Source organism: Arvicola amphibius, chromosome 4 (genome assembly GCF_903992535.2).
Source record: "Arvicola amphibius chromosome 4, mArvAmp1.2, whole genome shotgun sequence".
NCBI classification, from domain to species: domain Eukaryota; kingdom Metazoa; phylum Chordata; class Mammalia; order Rodentia; family Cricetidae; genus Arvicola; species Arvicola amphibius.
In genome coordinates this window covers 43,765,878-43,782,226 of record NC_052050.1, presented here as the reverse complement: position 1 = coordinate 43,782,226, position 16,349 = coordinate 43,765,878, and the positions used below count along the sequence as shown (strand labels likewise).

The following is a 16,349-nucleotide window of genomic DNA, read 5'->3' as shown; positions in this document are numbered from 1 at the left end:
TTTTTATTTATTTATTATGTATACAATATTCTGTCTGTGGGTATGCCTGCAGGCCAGAAGAGGGCACCAGACCTCATTAGAGATGGTTGTGAGCAACCATGTGGTTGCTGGGAATTGAACTCAGGACCTTTGGAAGAGCAGGCCATGCTCTTAAACGCCGAGCCATCTCTCCAGCCCCCCTACATAATTACTCTTATGAAGCAAATCAGTAAACTTTAAAAATAAAAGTCCTGTCTAGAAGAGCTAGTTCCAGGACAGGCTCCAAAGCTACAGAGAAACCCTGTCTCGAAAAACCAAAATAAATAAATAAATAAATAAATAAATAAAAAATAAAAAAAATAAAAGTCCTTAGGTCCAGTAAGCCATTCCACAAGTTCAATAAATATCGTATAGAGACCAATCTGTTTGGGGTTCTTGTTTTAGTCAATCTATTAGTCATAAAGTTGATTTAACACAATAGTAAATAAAAGTACGTTTCAAAGAAGTATCAGTTTTTAGATACCAAAATGACAGAAAGATATAATAGTATTATCATACCCCTAGCTCAATAATCACCAGACCAAGATTTACCACAAAACAGATTCAAAATAAATAGGACAGATTCAACGCAATGCCCATCAAAATCCCATAAACATTCTTCAAAGACCTCGAGAGAATAGTACTCAACTTCATACAGAAAAGCAAAATACCCAGGATAGCCAAACAATCCTGTGCAATAAAAGAACTTCTGGAGGCATCACAATCCCTGACTTCAAACTCTACTACAGAGCTACAGTACTGAAAACAGCCTGATATTGGTATAAGAACCAATGGAACCAAATAGAAGACTCAGATACCAATCCACACATCTTTGAACACCTGATCTTTGCTAAAGAAGCAAAAAATATCAAATGGAAAAAAGAAAGCATATTTAACAAATGGTGCTGGCATAACTGGATATCAACATGTAGAAGAATGAAAATAGACCTGTATCTATCACCATGCACAAAACCAAAGTCCAAATGGATCAAAGACCTCAACATAAAGTCAGCCACACTAAACCTTATAGAAGATAAAGTGGGAAGTACACTTGAATGCATTGGCACAGGGAACCACTTCCTAAATATAACCCCAGCAGCACTGACACTGAGAGAGAAACAATAAATGGGACCTCCTGAAACTGAAAAGCTTCTGTAAAGCAAAGGACACGGTCAACAAGACAAATGACAGCCTACAAAATGGGAAGATTTTCACTAACCTCACATCAGACAGAGGTCTGATCTCCAAAATATACAAAAAACTCAAGAAATTGGACACCAAAAGATCACATAATCCAATAAAAAAAATGGAGTACAGACCTAAACAGAGAATCCTCAACAGAGGAATCTAAAATGGCTGAAAGACACTTAAGGAAATGCTCAGTATCCTCACCTATCAGAGAAATGCAAATCAAAACAAATCTGAGATTCCATCTTACACCTGTAAGAATGGCCAAGATAAGCCGGGCGGTGGTGGAGCACGCCTTTAATCCCAGCACTCAGGAGGCAGAGGCAGGTGGATCTCCGTGAGTTAGAGGCCAGCCTGGTCTACAAGAGCTAGTTCCAGGACAGGCTCTAAAAAAAAGCTACAGAGAAACCCTGTCTCGAAAAACCAAAAAAAGAAAGAAAGAAAAAAAAAAGAATGGCCAAGATAAAAAACACTGATGATAACTTATGCTAGAGAGGTTGTGGGGGAAAGGGAACACTTCCGCATTGCTGGTGGGAATGTGAGCTGGTACAACCCCTTTGGATGTCAGTGTGGCGATTTCTCAGAAAATTAGGAAACAACCTTCCTCAAGACCCAGTAATACCACTTTTGGGTATATATCCAAAGGATACTCAATCATGCCACAAGGACATGTGCTCACCTATGTTCATAGCAGCTTTGTTTGTCATAGCCAGAACGTGGAAACAACCTAAATGCCCCTTGACCGAAGAATGGATAAGAAAAATGTGGTACATTTACACAATGGAGTACTACACAGCAGAAAAAAAAAAACAATGACATCTTGAAATCTGTGGGCAAATGGATGGATCTAGAAATCTTATTGAGTGAAGTAACCCAGACACAGAAAGACAATTATCACATGTACTCACTCATACACGGTTTTTAAACATAAAGCAAAGAAAACCATCCTACAAACCACAATCCCAGAGAACTTAGATAACAATGCAGACACTAAGAGAGACTTACATAGATCTAATCTACATGGGAAGTAAAAAGTATAAAAAGACAAGATCTCCAGAGTAAATTGGGAGTATGGGGACCTTGGGTGAGGGTTAAAGAGGAGAAGGGAGAGGCAGGGAGGGGAGAAGAGAAAAATGTTGAGCTCAATAAATATCAATAAAAATAATAAAAATTAAAAAACCAAACAAACAGGAACTCAAGTCTTTGAAACAAATCCAGCAAGTTCCCTTTTAGACATATAACCAAAAGAAATTAAAACAAGAATCTACAGAAATATTTGTGCACTCCTATTCACAGCAGTATTATTAACAAAAGACTGAAGGAACCCAGGTCATTTGTAGGTTTGAAAAGAAATGTGAGGTATGAATGCATGCAGAGATAAAGTAACACATATACACACAATGGAATATTTCTTAGTCTCTTGAAAAGGAAGAAAATTTGGGCATGTCATACTATGTATGAACACTGAAAATATTGTGTGATATAAAATACATTAGCACCAAAAAGACAAATACTAAATGACTCTACTTGCAGGAATATCCAATCTGTAGCTCTATGGCTTCACAGGACAATATGTAGCTGAAGATGGCTATGAATGCAGTATAATACAGAACAGAAAACTTACTTAAAACATTTTTTCTCGCTGGGCGGTGGTGGCGCACGCCTTTAATCCCAGCACTCGGGAGGCAGAGGCAGGCGGATCTCTGAGTTCGAGGCCAGCCTGGTCTACAAGAGCTAGTTCCAGGATAGGCTCTAGAAACTACAGGGAAACCCTGTCTCGAAAAACCAAAAAAAAAAAAAAAAAACTTTTTTCTCGAGAAAAAAACTTTTTTTTTCTCAATTTTTAAAAAGCTCAGTTGCAGAACTTTCCAGCATGAACTCTATACATGACAATATACCACAGTGTCAAAGGTTAGAAATGCTTGAAAATGCCCCAGTAGTTAAATTCATAAAAAACAGAATTCTGGAAGCTAGCGGGTAGGTGTTTGAAAAGAACTACTGTTGTTTTGGTGGTACTGGGGTGGTCATGTGAACAGATAGCAACTACTTTATCACTAAACCAAATCTCATTCCATATTATGAGTACATTTCCCATGTCCCAAAATGAAAAAAATTCTAGCAAAGGGTGTTGGTAATGGTTGAATGGCTTGAATATAAATAACACTACTGCCATCTACTTGAAAATGGTATAACATAGCAAATTTTGCTGTGCTTTGCCACAACTAAAAAACTATTAGTTTTTAAATTAAAGACCCTCAGAATCCTAGTTTATTTTCTTTCTTTCTTTCTTTCTTTTCTTTCTTTCTTTCTTCCTTCCTTCCTTCCTTTCTTTTTTGCTGTTTTGTTTTTCTAGACAGGGATTCTTTTTTTTTTTTTAATATTTATTTATTATGTATACAGTTAGCCAGAGAGGGCACCAGACCTCATTACAGACGGTTGTAAGCCACCATGTGGTTGCTGGGAATTGAACTCAGGGCCTTTGGAAGAGCAGGCAATGCTCTTAACCACTGAGCCATCTCTCCAGCCCCCTAGACAGGGATTCTTATGTAACCCTGGCTGTCCTGGAACTCACTTTGTAGACCAGGCTGGCCTCAAACTCACAGAGATCCACCTGCCTCTGCCTCCCAAATGCTGTGATTAAAGGTATGTGCCATCATGCCAGGCTCAGAATTTTAGATTTTAAAAGCACTTTTTTTTATAAATCTGTAAATTACATAGGCCAAACATAATCTAGAAATAAGAATACTGGCAAAATAAAACAACTAGTTCTATTTTTCCTTTCTCAAATTATTACATATTATCTTTGGATAATTTTTTAAAGATTTATTTATTTATTATATATACAGTGTTCTGTCTACATTATGCCTGCAAACCAGAAAAGGACACCAGATCTCATTACAGATGGTTGTGAGCCATCATGTGGTTGCTGGGAATTGAACTCAGGACCTTAGGAACCTTTGGAAGAGCAACCAATGCTTTTAACCTCTGAACCATTTCTCCAGCCCCTTCGGATAAATTTCTAAAACAGCCATGAAATATTTTCTAAATCATTTTTAAATAAAAGGTTATGTCCTATTAATATACTGTCGCATACACCTTAATTTGTATTTAGAAAACAAGATAAATACAGAATAATTATTAAACCACAGCTTAAAAAACTAAAAGCATAAGACACAGGTTAGGGGGCTTTTGGTATGTTACTAATTTTGATTATGGCTCTAAGTAATAGCTAAATGGGCCTCACCCATTTGTAAAAGAAGATTCACTGATGTGACGTGGACAGGTGTTAGGAAATTTAAAAAAGGGCCAATTAGAGGGCAAACAAAAAAGCTTTATAGAAGGGGGTGGGGAACTGGAAAGAGAAATACTAGGGCAGAAGGGTACAAACTGACTGTAAAGGTAAAAACCGATCAAGAACAGGAAGATGAGTGGAAAGGGGAATCAACCACAATTAAGTATGTATAAAATTAACATGAAGAAATCTGGGGGCTGGAGAGATGGCTCAGTGGTTAAGAGCATTGCCTGCTCTTCCAAACGTCCTGAGTTCAATTCCCAGCAACCACATGGTGGCTCACAACCATCTGCAATGAGATCTGGTGCCCTCTTCTGGCCTGCAAGTATACATGTAAGCAGAACACTGTATATGTAATAAATAAATAAATATTAAAAAAAAAAAAAAGAAATCTGGGATTTAGTACAACAATGAAAAAGGTTAAAAAAAGTGAATGAATGAACAAACAGACGAAAGAACAAGCAAACAGGATAAAAGAAAAATCTACAAATACATTTAGGATTGTATACCTTTACACATATCTATTTTAAATTTTTTTCTCCATTATTAAAAAAATAGTACATTTTCCTAACATTCCAAAAATGTACATAATTAATTTACCTCAGTAGACTGCTTTCCACTATAAGACATTTTCTTAATGGCCACCACTTCATTAGTGCGCACATCTCGAGCCTTAAAAAGAAACAAAGAAAGAACCATTGTGAAATAGAAACCGATTAGATTGAATCTGAGACGTTATTTCTTTGAGAATAAAGGTGCTTGTAAACTAGTAATTCAAAAAATATCAAAATTAGCTTTTATGGCAGAAAAAATAAAGAAGAAACAGGAACCTAAATAACTAATAACAATTCAAATCTACAGTTAAAAAAATTGTATTAGGGACTTTTGTTAAGTAAAAGTAGCTTTTAGCGGCTTGTCACATACGAAAGTCACTATATAAGATAATAGGTAAATCATGTACTTCACACTATAGTCATCATTTTACAATCCATACTGTAAACCTCAAATATATAACCAATTAAAAAACCAAAAAGCTAAGATGCAATGAAGTTCCTTTTAAAGAACACTTGTAAAAACCATTATTGTATTTATATGCATAATGTATGTATATGTTTGTGAGTTTGTATGAGTCTTATGTATCTACAGGTGAGTATACAACTTTAGAAAATCAGTTCTCTTTCTACTATGTGGATCCAGTATATTAAATTCAGGTCATCAGGATTGGTAGCAAGCACCTTTACTCACAAGTCCATCTTGCCAGCCCTTGTAGAACACTTTATTTAAAAATAAAAACATTTAAAAAAAAAAAAAAACACCCCACTGCCTTGTAAGTATGAGAACCTGAGTTTGATCCCTAGAACCTACCCTAAGAAAAAAACTGGGTATGGTACCATGGATTTGTAAGCCCAGTACTAGAGCCAACTCCAACTAGTTTGGCCTACTTGGGTAGTTCCCAGCCTAAATGACCTTATTTCAAAAAAACATAGTAAGAGACTAGAGACTGTTTAGTGGTTAAGAGTGCTTGGGGCTGGAGTTAGGTTTCCAGCCCCACATTAAGTGGCACACAATCACTTGTAACTCCAGTTCCAAGAGTCTAATGCAATCTTCTGGCCTCTAAAGACATCCACATAAAGGTCGGTCGGTCTATCGCGCTCTCTCTCTCTCTCTCTCTCTCTCTCTCTCTCTCTCTCTCTCTCTCTCTCTCTCTCTCACACACACACACACACACACACACACACACACACTGCACACTTTTAGAAAGTATTCTTTTTTAATAAACATGTCTTCTTTAACTTAAAAACAAAAAAGGAGGGGCTGGAGAGATGGCTCAGCAGTTAAGAGCATTGCCTGCTCTTCCAAAGGTCCTGAGTTCAATTCCCAGCAACCGCATGGTGGCTCACAACCATCTGTATTGAAGTCTGGTGCCCTCTTCTGGCCTGCAGGAATACACACAGACAGAATATTGTATGCAGAATAAATATTTTTTTAAAAAAAGGACTGGATAGATGGCACAGTGAGAATGCTAACTGCTTTTACAGAGGACCCAAGTTCAATTCCTAGCAGCCAGAACAGCAGCTAACAACCATGTATAACTCTAGTTCCATGAGATCCATACTTCTTCTGGCCTCCACAGGTACCAGGCACATATGTGGTAAACATAAATAAATAAATGCAGGCAAAAAACCCATACACAGAAAATAAAAATAAATTGAACAAAACAACATGGACTGCTCCTGAGGTAGTCCTCTAGTCTATACACATAAAGATGCACCTGAACACACACACACACACACACACACACACACACACACACACACACGGCTTGGGGGGAAGATGGGGTGTTTGTGTATCTTTTCAGATATATAAAAGGGAAGAAGAAATGTCTCATAAGAATGCAGTATGATCCTATATTTAAAACCTATTTAAGTTATATACCAATTTAATTCATAAATATAAGCAGGAAGACTATAAAATTTTATAGGGCATGGGGATGTAGATAAGGCTCGGGAGTAAGTTATTTGCCACTAAACCTGGTAAAGTAGATTTAATCCCTGAGACCCACATCCTAGAAAGAGAACAAACTCCTGCAAGTTGTCCTCTGACCTCAATGGCCCTTCCGCAACAAATTAAATAAATGTAAGTATTTCTTTTTTTTTTTTTTTTTTTTTTTTTTTTTTTTTTTTTTTTTGGTTTTTCGAGACAGGGTTTCTCTGTGGCTTTGGAGCCTGTCCTGGAACTAGCTCTTGTAGACCAGGCTGGTCTCGAACTCACAGAGATCCGCCTGCCTCTGCCTTAAATTTTATATGACATTAACTATCAGGATAAAATATAAACTCAGGGGCTGGAGAGATGGCTCGGCAGTTAAGAGCACTGACTGTTCTTCCAGAGGACCCGGGTTCAATTCCCAGCACCCACATGGCAGCTCACAACTGTCTGTAGATCCACTTCCAGGGGATCTGACACCTCCACACCAATGCACATAAAGTTAAATAAATCATAAAAAATTATTTAAAAAAATAAAATATAATATAAAACTCAGAACTTGATAGTAGAAAGCCATTTCAGAATTCCTATTTTGTTCCAGTTGTTTTGAGACCAGGTTTCTCTATGTAGCCCTGACTGTATTGGAGCTTGCTATATAGACTCAGTAGGCTCCAAACTCAAGAGTCTCTGACTCCTGAGTGCTGGAATCAAAGGTGTACACTACCCTATATAAACTTAAATGCTGAAAGTTTAGGAAGGATTACTTCCAAATCTTCTCAACTATAAAGAAAGCCAACACTTACAAAACCAAAACTAGAAAAGTTAAGTGTTCAACACGACAAATCATCATAGGCCTGGGGTCTATTTTTGTTTTTTTGGTTTTTTATTCTTGTTTTTTTACACTCTCTAAAAATTATAAGCTAGACTAGCCTTGAATTCACTAATATATCCTATTATGGCCTCATACTCAAAGTGTTCCTTCCTCAGTTTCCTAAGTACTGCTACTGGGTGTTTTTAGCCATGGCTGGCTTTACCCTATATCATCTTTACATATCACCCTCCTATCTGTTTTACTCACCTTCTCTAAGCAACAATATACTTCCTATGCCTGGAGATGTGTTTATTCTGGACATTTCATTTAAAAGGAACCACATGTGACCTTTTGTGATTACTTAAAAAAAAATTTCAAAATTCATGACTAATGATATTTTTTTGTTGTTGTTGTTTTGTTTTTTCAAACAGGATTTTTCTATAGCTTTGAACCCTGTCTTGGAACTCTATAGACCAGGTTGGCGTTGAACTCACGAAGATCCACCTGCCTCTGCCTCCCAAGAGCTGGAATAAAAAGTGTGCACCAAAACTGCCCAGCTAATATTCAACATTTTTTATAAGCTTATTGTCCATCTGCAATTTTCTTTGGAAAAAACTTTAATTCAAATATTTATAATATTCATGTTCTAAACTATGCATTTTTATTATTGAGTTCTTTATATATTCTAGACAGAAGTCTACTTAAAATACAAAGCCAGAGACCTGAGAATGGGGCTGGAGGTCGCTCAGTGATTAAAAATATTGGTTGTACCTTCAGAGTATATATAGTTATAAGTACTCTTATTGGGTGTTTCGCAGCCACCTGTTAACTCTAGCTTCGGAGAATTCAGGCTCTCTTCTGGTGTCTGAAAAATATCCTCACACTTGTGGCACACACACATAAAGTTTTAAAAATATTTAAAAACTTTTTTTTTTTTTTTTGAGATAGGGTCTCATTATGCAGCCCTGGCTGGTCTGGAACTCTCTAAGTAGATCAGGCTGGCTCAGATTCACAAAGATACACCTGTCTTTGACACCTGAGTGCTGAGATTAAAAGTGTCCAGTTCCACATACAGCTTTAAAACAACAAAAACAACCAACACAGGTTGGGAATGGTTTGAAACTATCCTGATCCATACAATGAGATTCAGGAAAGCCAGGGCTACAAAGAAAGACCCTGTCTAAACAACAACAGAACATGTTCAACATCGGCGAACTGAAAATGAAAACCACTCCACAACATTGAGACTGAATAATCAAAATATCAAGATAACAGGCATTTTCACAAAGGTAAAGAAATTAAGTCTTGTGGGGGGGAGTGGGAGGGAAATGGGAGAATGTAGAAATTTTAAATTAATTAATTAAAAAAATTAAGTCTTTAACTACTGGTGGGAATGACACAGCTGCTGGGCTTGCAGTTAGATTATTCCTCAAAAATTTAAACACAGAAGTGTCATAGGTATCTGAAATTCTACCCTTAAAGCACATACATACTAAAAACTGAAAAATGGACTTGTGCTCTAACACAATATTCCAAAGTATGGCAATTTATATCAACTGGTTTGGTATTTTGAACTAAAATGCAGGCTCTGAACCTTGGTCTTTCTGACCTATGAAGGCTGTCTTCCTCTCTTTCTCACCTGGTTTTCTCTAAAGGTTTGAAACTGTTTGCCGTTCTTAGTAGCATATTCTATCTGGCTAGGACATGAATCATTTCTTTTGCCCAGATATCTACGATGCATACTCTACCCACCCATAAGTGACTTAGTAGCATCTAAGATAGCTATATAGTTTTGCATTGGTTATCTAAGTCCTTGTGTTCGAACAATCAAAATTTACATAATAAAAGTACCAAAATATAATACTGAGATAATGGCAATCCTGACAGCCAAAAAGAAGAATGTTTCCTTTTAGGAAAAAATAAAAAGAATCCAAGAACTTGATAGAGAGAAGCAGATAGATCTCTGTAAGTGCAAGGCCAGCCTGGTCTACACAGAAAGTTTCAGGGTACTCAGGGCTTCACAGAGAAATCCTGTCTTAAAACAAAGTAACAAAAGGGAATGCAGAAGATGGCTCACTGGCGACAGCACTCACAACACAAAGTATTATAATGAGTGTAAAGAGGAGCAGAGTATGGATCCCCAGAAAACCAACACCATACATACTGCGTAGATTTGATAGTCCAACTATAATTCCAACTCTAGAAGTAGATAAGATCACTGGAGCAAGCTAGCTAACAAGAAGCCCTAAGAGTGAGCTCTGAATTAACCCTGCTTAGACAAATGAGGTAAAAGAGGAATCTCGGATGAATCCTAACATTCTGATGACATCCATGCCCACACTCACATAAAAATATGCACCACATGCATACACACATACATACACACTCGTACACATGTGCGCACACACACACAAAATGGAAAAAGAAAAATATGATAAAGAAATTTCTAACTTGGGAGCTAGAGAGAAACATCAATAGATAAGAACCTTTACTGCTCTTATAAGACCCGGGTTTGGTTCCCAGCACCCATCCACAGACAGCTTACAACCACCAGGTTGTTTCCAGGTCCAGAGGATCTGATACCCTCTTCTGGCCTGAATGGGAGGAAGTGGCCACAGGCCTCAAATTACAGCACTTGGAAAGCAGGGGCAGGCGGATCTCATTGAGTTCAAGGTCAGTCTGGTCTAGAAAGTAGGTTCTAGGACAACCAGGACTGTTACACAGAGAAACCTTATCTTGGGGGAAAAAAATCTCAGCTGTATGGTGGTGGTGTACACCTTTAACCCCAGCAGTCAGAAGGCAGAGGCAGGCATATCTCTGCGAGTTCAAAGTCAGCCTGGACTACATAGTGAGTTCTAGAACAGTCAGGGCTATGTAAAGAGACCTTGTCTCAAAAACAAAGTTATATTGATGCTGCTAAAACTCTACAATAAGAACAAGATATCTATTTATAAAATTATAAAGGGAGCTAGAGAGATGACTCAGTGGTTAAGAGAACTAGCTATTCTTCCAGAGGATCTGGGTTCAATTTCCAGCACCCACACAGTAGCTCACAACTGTCTGTAACTCCAGTTCCACGGGATCTGATACCCTCACACAGATACACACGGAGGCAAAATGCCAATGCGTATTTAAAAAAAAATTTCATAAGGAAGTGAAATGTATGCTAATGCCATACCTCAAAATGCAAAAGTTATGGCCACAGGGCATGAAAAGTATTAAAGTATTTAGCTCAGACATTAATTTTTTTTTCTTTTGGGGGTGTTTCAAGACAGGGTTTCTCTGTAGCTTTGGAGCCTGTCCTGGAACTAGCTCTTGCAGATCAAGCTGGCTTTAAACTCAGAGATCCACCTGCCTCTACCTCCCAAGTCCTGGGATTAAAGATGAGCGCCGCGACCACCTGGCAAGACATTAAATTATAAGGTTCAGTATTATCTTTAGTTTCAAGTATGGGGAGGGGGATTCTAGACTATATACTCTGAGGACAAATGAAAGCTATATAGAGAAGTTTTACATTTGTCTCTTCCTCAGAAGGTTCAATAATTTTAGTCTACAAAATGAACTAGTAATAGAGAAAAAGGGGAAGGAACAAAGCATACTAATTATTAATGTGTACAAACAGGAACCATACACAAAGTAAGAAAACTGAGAAGGACCATATGGTTGACATTGAAATAGCATACTGCTCTACAGAATGAGGGTCCTGAAGCTTCTGAGGAGGATAACAACAAGCAGACTATGAGAGGCTAAAGAGACTACAGTAAGGCGAGCAAGACTATCCTATTAAGCTGTCAAGTCTTCTAAGGATAGCATCTCAGAGTCATTCTTGTGTCTGCAGAATAACTAACATAAATCTTGCCAGAAGATATATTTAGGGTGGTTTGTTTTTATTCCCCTAAACTATTATCTTGGTAAAATATTTGGATTTTTGTCCTTGGTTGCAAGCAACCTCCAGAACAGCTACATTGGTGAATAATAAAAGAGCCTTTTTTATTTACAGCAAACCACTTTCAACCACACCTGAGGTGTTTTGAGGAAAGAACATGGATAATAACAGGATTGAAGGGAAGGATGGTTCTCAGGGAAACCAATCCTGAGTCAGAAAAGTAGAACTGGCATTACGCACCCAATTCTCACCTTGGGAGAAAGGAAAGCAGCTAAAGGTAAAATTAATCACCAACAGCCAATAACTTACTAATCACCTTATGTAATGAATAACAACCCCAGAAGACTAGGGATGATGAGGAAGATGAGAGCAAACATCCAATGGCCAAGAAACTGATATACTCCATGTAGACAAAAGCTCCTGTACCAAATAGGGCTCAATCTTTTGTTGTATCATTTAAAATAAAATCTTAAAATTGCACTTAATTATACCCAAGGAAAGGGTTGGAGGATCCCAACTCCATAGTTAATCAAAATACAAACTAGAGCTTTTAACAGGCATCTCAAAATAGGAGGCATTCTTATACGACTGGGCCTAGATTACATTATATCTCTAGGTAATTTTGAAATGAGATTGAATTAGAGGACAACCAAGTGATGTCAGCTGCAAAAAGTCATTGCTTGCATAATGCATGTCGGCATATGTGGTATAAAAAGCAGTATGAGAGCACGGATTGTTTTCTTAGCAAATTCCTTATCTCTTCAACATCTTTAACTCCAACATTACTGACGTCAAGCCTTTAACTCACAAAATATACTGCTCCAAAGCTCCCATGGCCAATTTCTCTTAGATCTGTGAAGAGCTTTTCCGGATCTTCTTTGAAGAAGAGCTCTGCAATTTCAGGGTCCTTTAGACTGCCTGCTCTGTTAGTTGATGGCATCCTGCTGAGCAGTCAGCTGTCTGATTCTAATTTTATACTGTTATTCCCAATGCTTGGTTCATCTGTATGAATGAAGCCACGCTGACATAAACTAGGAAAAGAAAAAAGAAAAAGGAAAAGTTAAAAGTTGCTAAGAATAATTAAAAGATAATTTGCAGTTATTATCTATAAAATTGTATCAGATCTACAATGTTAGGAACAGTGCAGTCTCATCACAATCATTATAATTTTAAGCTCATCACAATCACCTGTGGCACTTTAAAAACAACAGCATTCCACAACACAGCCCATTTCAATGTTAGCTGCAACTTTAAACCATGGGAGACTTTCTACTACTTAAATTATCCAATTTTGACAAAGTTAGAAGAAGAGACAATTAACAGACTATTAAAAACATACATAATAACCCACCAAAAGTGGTGATGCATGCCTTTAAACCCAGCACTTGGGAGGCAGTGGCCAAAAGACCTCTGTGACTTCCAGATCAGCCAGGGCTACCTACTGAGACATAGTCTCATAGCATAAACAAAACAGGTTCCGGAGAGATAACTCATTAGTTAAGTTCATATACTGCTCTTCCAGATGACCTGCACAGATTAAGTACTGAGAAACTTAGAAAACTTTGAAAAAAAGAGTAGATTCCTTGGTGGTTCTGCCACTAATTCCTTTATATGAGATTATCTACCGCTTAAAGATGGTTGTCATAATTGAGAGAGGCTTAAGCATCTGGGTTCTGGGATAAAACTGGCTGAATGGGGGCTGGAGAGATGGTTGAGAGGTTGAGATCACTGACTGCTCTTCCGGAGGTCCTGAATTCAATTCCCAGCACCCACATGGTGGCTCACAACCACCTATATTGAGATCTGGTGCCCTCTTCTGGCCTAGAGGCATACATGCAGGCAGAATACTGCATGCATAAATAAATCTTTAAAAAACTGGCTAAATATAAATCCCAACACTATTCAGACACTGTCTCCTTTATTTTTAAAGTATAAACAAAAAACCTACTTTATACTTTATAGTTATGAGGGTTAAATGAGTTATCATGTGTAAGTTCAGACTACTACTCTACCATAGTAAGTACTATAACAAATGTTAGGGGTTTTTTTAGTTCACTTAATTTCAGGAATTAAAATTGGAGTGTATTACATTAGATTTCTAGTGGGAAAAGTGCCATCCAATTCTTCCTATGCTTTTTTTTAAACTTCTAAGCCAATCTCATTTTACTGAAGTATTAGAATCAATTAAAAAGTTTAATTTCTAAGTTTTATTTGTATTTACATTTTGCCTGTGAGGCACTATACTGGGAATCAAACCTGCATCCCCTAGAAAAGCAGTAAGTATTCTAAAATGTTTAACCATCTCTCCAGCCCCAAAAGAACTAACTTTAGTTCTTACCAGAAAATACAAGTCTTTTGAATCTCACTGTAGCAACACCACACTGTAATAAAAAAGGTGTGCATGTATATATATACACGCACACACACATACACAAACACACACACAAGAAACTGTCTTGGCCTGTGATAGGACAAAAGAATAGAGGTAGGCAGGGAAAACTAAACTGAATGCTGGGAGAAAGGAGGCGGAGTCAAGCAGAAGCCATGGAGCCACCACTGGAGAGAGACAGGTTGGAACCTTGCCATTAAGCCACGAGCCTCATGGTAAAATATAAAATAATGAAAATGGGTTAAATTAGGATGTAAAAGCTAACCAATAAGAAGTTAAGAGTTAATAGGCCAAGCAGTGATCTAATTAATACAGTTTCTGTATGGTTATTTCAGGAGTCTGGGCAGTCGGGAACTCACAAGAGGCCTCCTACAACAATGAAGAGTGTTAATTTGAGTCCTGTTTTTTCTAACATATATGTAAAATGTGTGTATATAAAATTAGAAAAAAATGTATGTATACACACATGGCCAAGACATCTCAAACTCATGGCAGTCCTTTTGATTCAGTCTTCTGAGTACTGGGGTTACAGGCAAGTACCATTATACCCCAATTCTAGTTCTAATAAACATCCAAAGCTAGTTGTAGTGCACGTGCCTATACTTCCAGCACTCAGAAGCATGAGGACAGGAAGATACAGTAGCAAGCTTGAGGACACCACCACCAAACCACATATACAATCTTTTTCTTTTTTTTCTTTCTGAGACAGGGTCTTACTGTAAAGTCCTAGGTATGTAGATAGTCCTTGCTATGTAGATCAAACTGGCCTCAAACTCACAGAGATCTGTCTGCACCTGTCTCCTAAATGCTGGTATTATAATCTTCTAAAAAGACTAGAAGAAGCTGGGGAGATGGGTTTAGTGATCAAGAGTCCATACTACTGTAGTTCAGATCCAACATCCGTTATTAGGTGGCTAGCAAATGCCTGTAAACTCCAGTTCCAGAGTTATCCGACATCCTTTTCTGACTTCCTCAGGTTCTTGCACACATGTGATACACATTCCCAACCATATAAATAAAATCTTTCTAAACTATGTAACTTAATTCCAAAGTTTCAAATATGAGTTTTTTTAAAATATTTATTTATTTATGTATTTATTTTATTATATATAAAATATTCTGTCTGTGTGTATGTCTGCAGGCCAGAAGAGAGCACCAGACCTCATTACAGATGGTTGTGAGCCACCATGTGGTTGCGGGGAATTGAACTCAGGACCTTTGGAAGAGCAGGCAATGCTCTTAACCACTGAGCCATCTCTCCAGCCCCGAGTCAAAGGATTTTTTTTTTTTTTTTTTTTTTGGTTTTTCGAGACAGGGTTTCCCTGTAGTTTCTAAAGCCTGTCCTGGAACTAGCTTTTGTAGACCAGACTGGCCTCGAACTCAGAGATCCGCCTGCCTCTGCCTCCCGAGTGCTGGGATTAAAGGCATGCGCCACCACCGCTCGGCTTCAAATATGAGTTTTTACAGTTAAATAACTTCAACATTTCCCTAACACAGTCAGGTATTTAACCAAATAAGCCAAAAGCAACAGAATTAGAAGACAATCAGAATATATTCAGTATTACTTAAAGAATGTTTCTTGAGTCAAAAGTGATGATTTCACAGTATTTCATCTTTTATGAATCTTCAAATTTTCATAAAAGGGACATTACTGCCCCTAAGCAAATGATTATAAGGCCTATAAATCAAGATTCTGGCCTGGAATCTTGACAACAGCCAACTGAAGTCAAATGCTTGGTTCCTCCAGAGGAAAAAAATGGAGTCTTTTATACACAAAATTGACAGAGAGTACTACCTACTGTATCTTTTCCTCAACATATGGATATACAAAGAAGCATGCATATTAATTAATAATTACAATATTAAATACAAACAGCAAAGGTCATCAACAGGATGAACTAACATATATTACTAATATATTACTTACACTCAACCTTTAAATTATTTGACAGCTAAGTCAATCATTTAAACATGATTTTAAGTTTAGGGTTAGAATTAAACGATTATTTGGCTCTAAAAGGTCAAATAGCCTTTCTCAAAAATCACAAGATTAATGATAAGAAATAAACCATTAATACTCTGAAGCATCTGCCTAATATTACAAATGGAAATGAAGGACAAAAATTAAAAACAAAGATACTACTATTCAAAGTATCACTGGGTCCAAAAGTGATGTTTCTTGCCTGATTTATCAGCACTTGAGCAAGAGGATCACAAGCTGGGGGTTAACTTACAGCAAACCCCCATTAAACACAAACACAATTTCTAAGTTCTTGGCAAC

At 37.4% G+C, this 16,349-nt stretch overlaps 1 protein-coding gene across 1 annotated transcript in view; it reads right to left on the bottom strand.

Annotated features, from left to right (window-relative positions):
- Nucleotides 1–16,349, bottom strand: part of Taok1 (TAO kinase 1) — a 95,634-nt gene that overhangs the window by 55,964 nt on the left and 23,321 nt on the right. The window contains 2 exon segments of the mRNA XM_038325002.1: nt 5,099–5,170; nt 12,488–12,710. Coding sequence (XP_038180930.1) covers nt 5,099–5,170; nt 12,488–12,619 — 204 coding nt within the window. The 5' untranslated portion in view covers nt 12,620–12,710.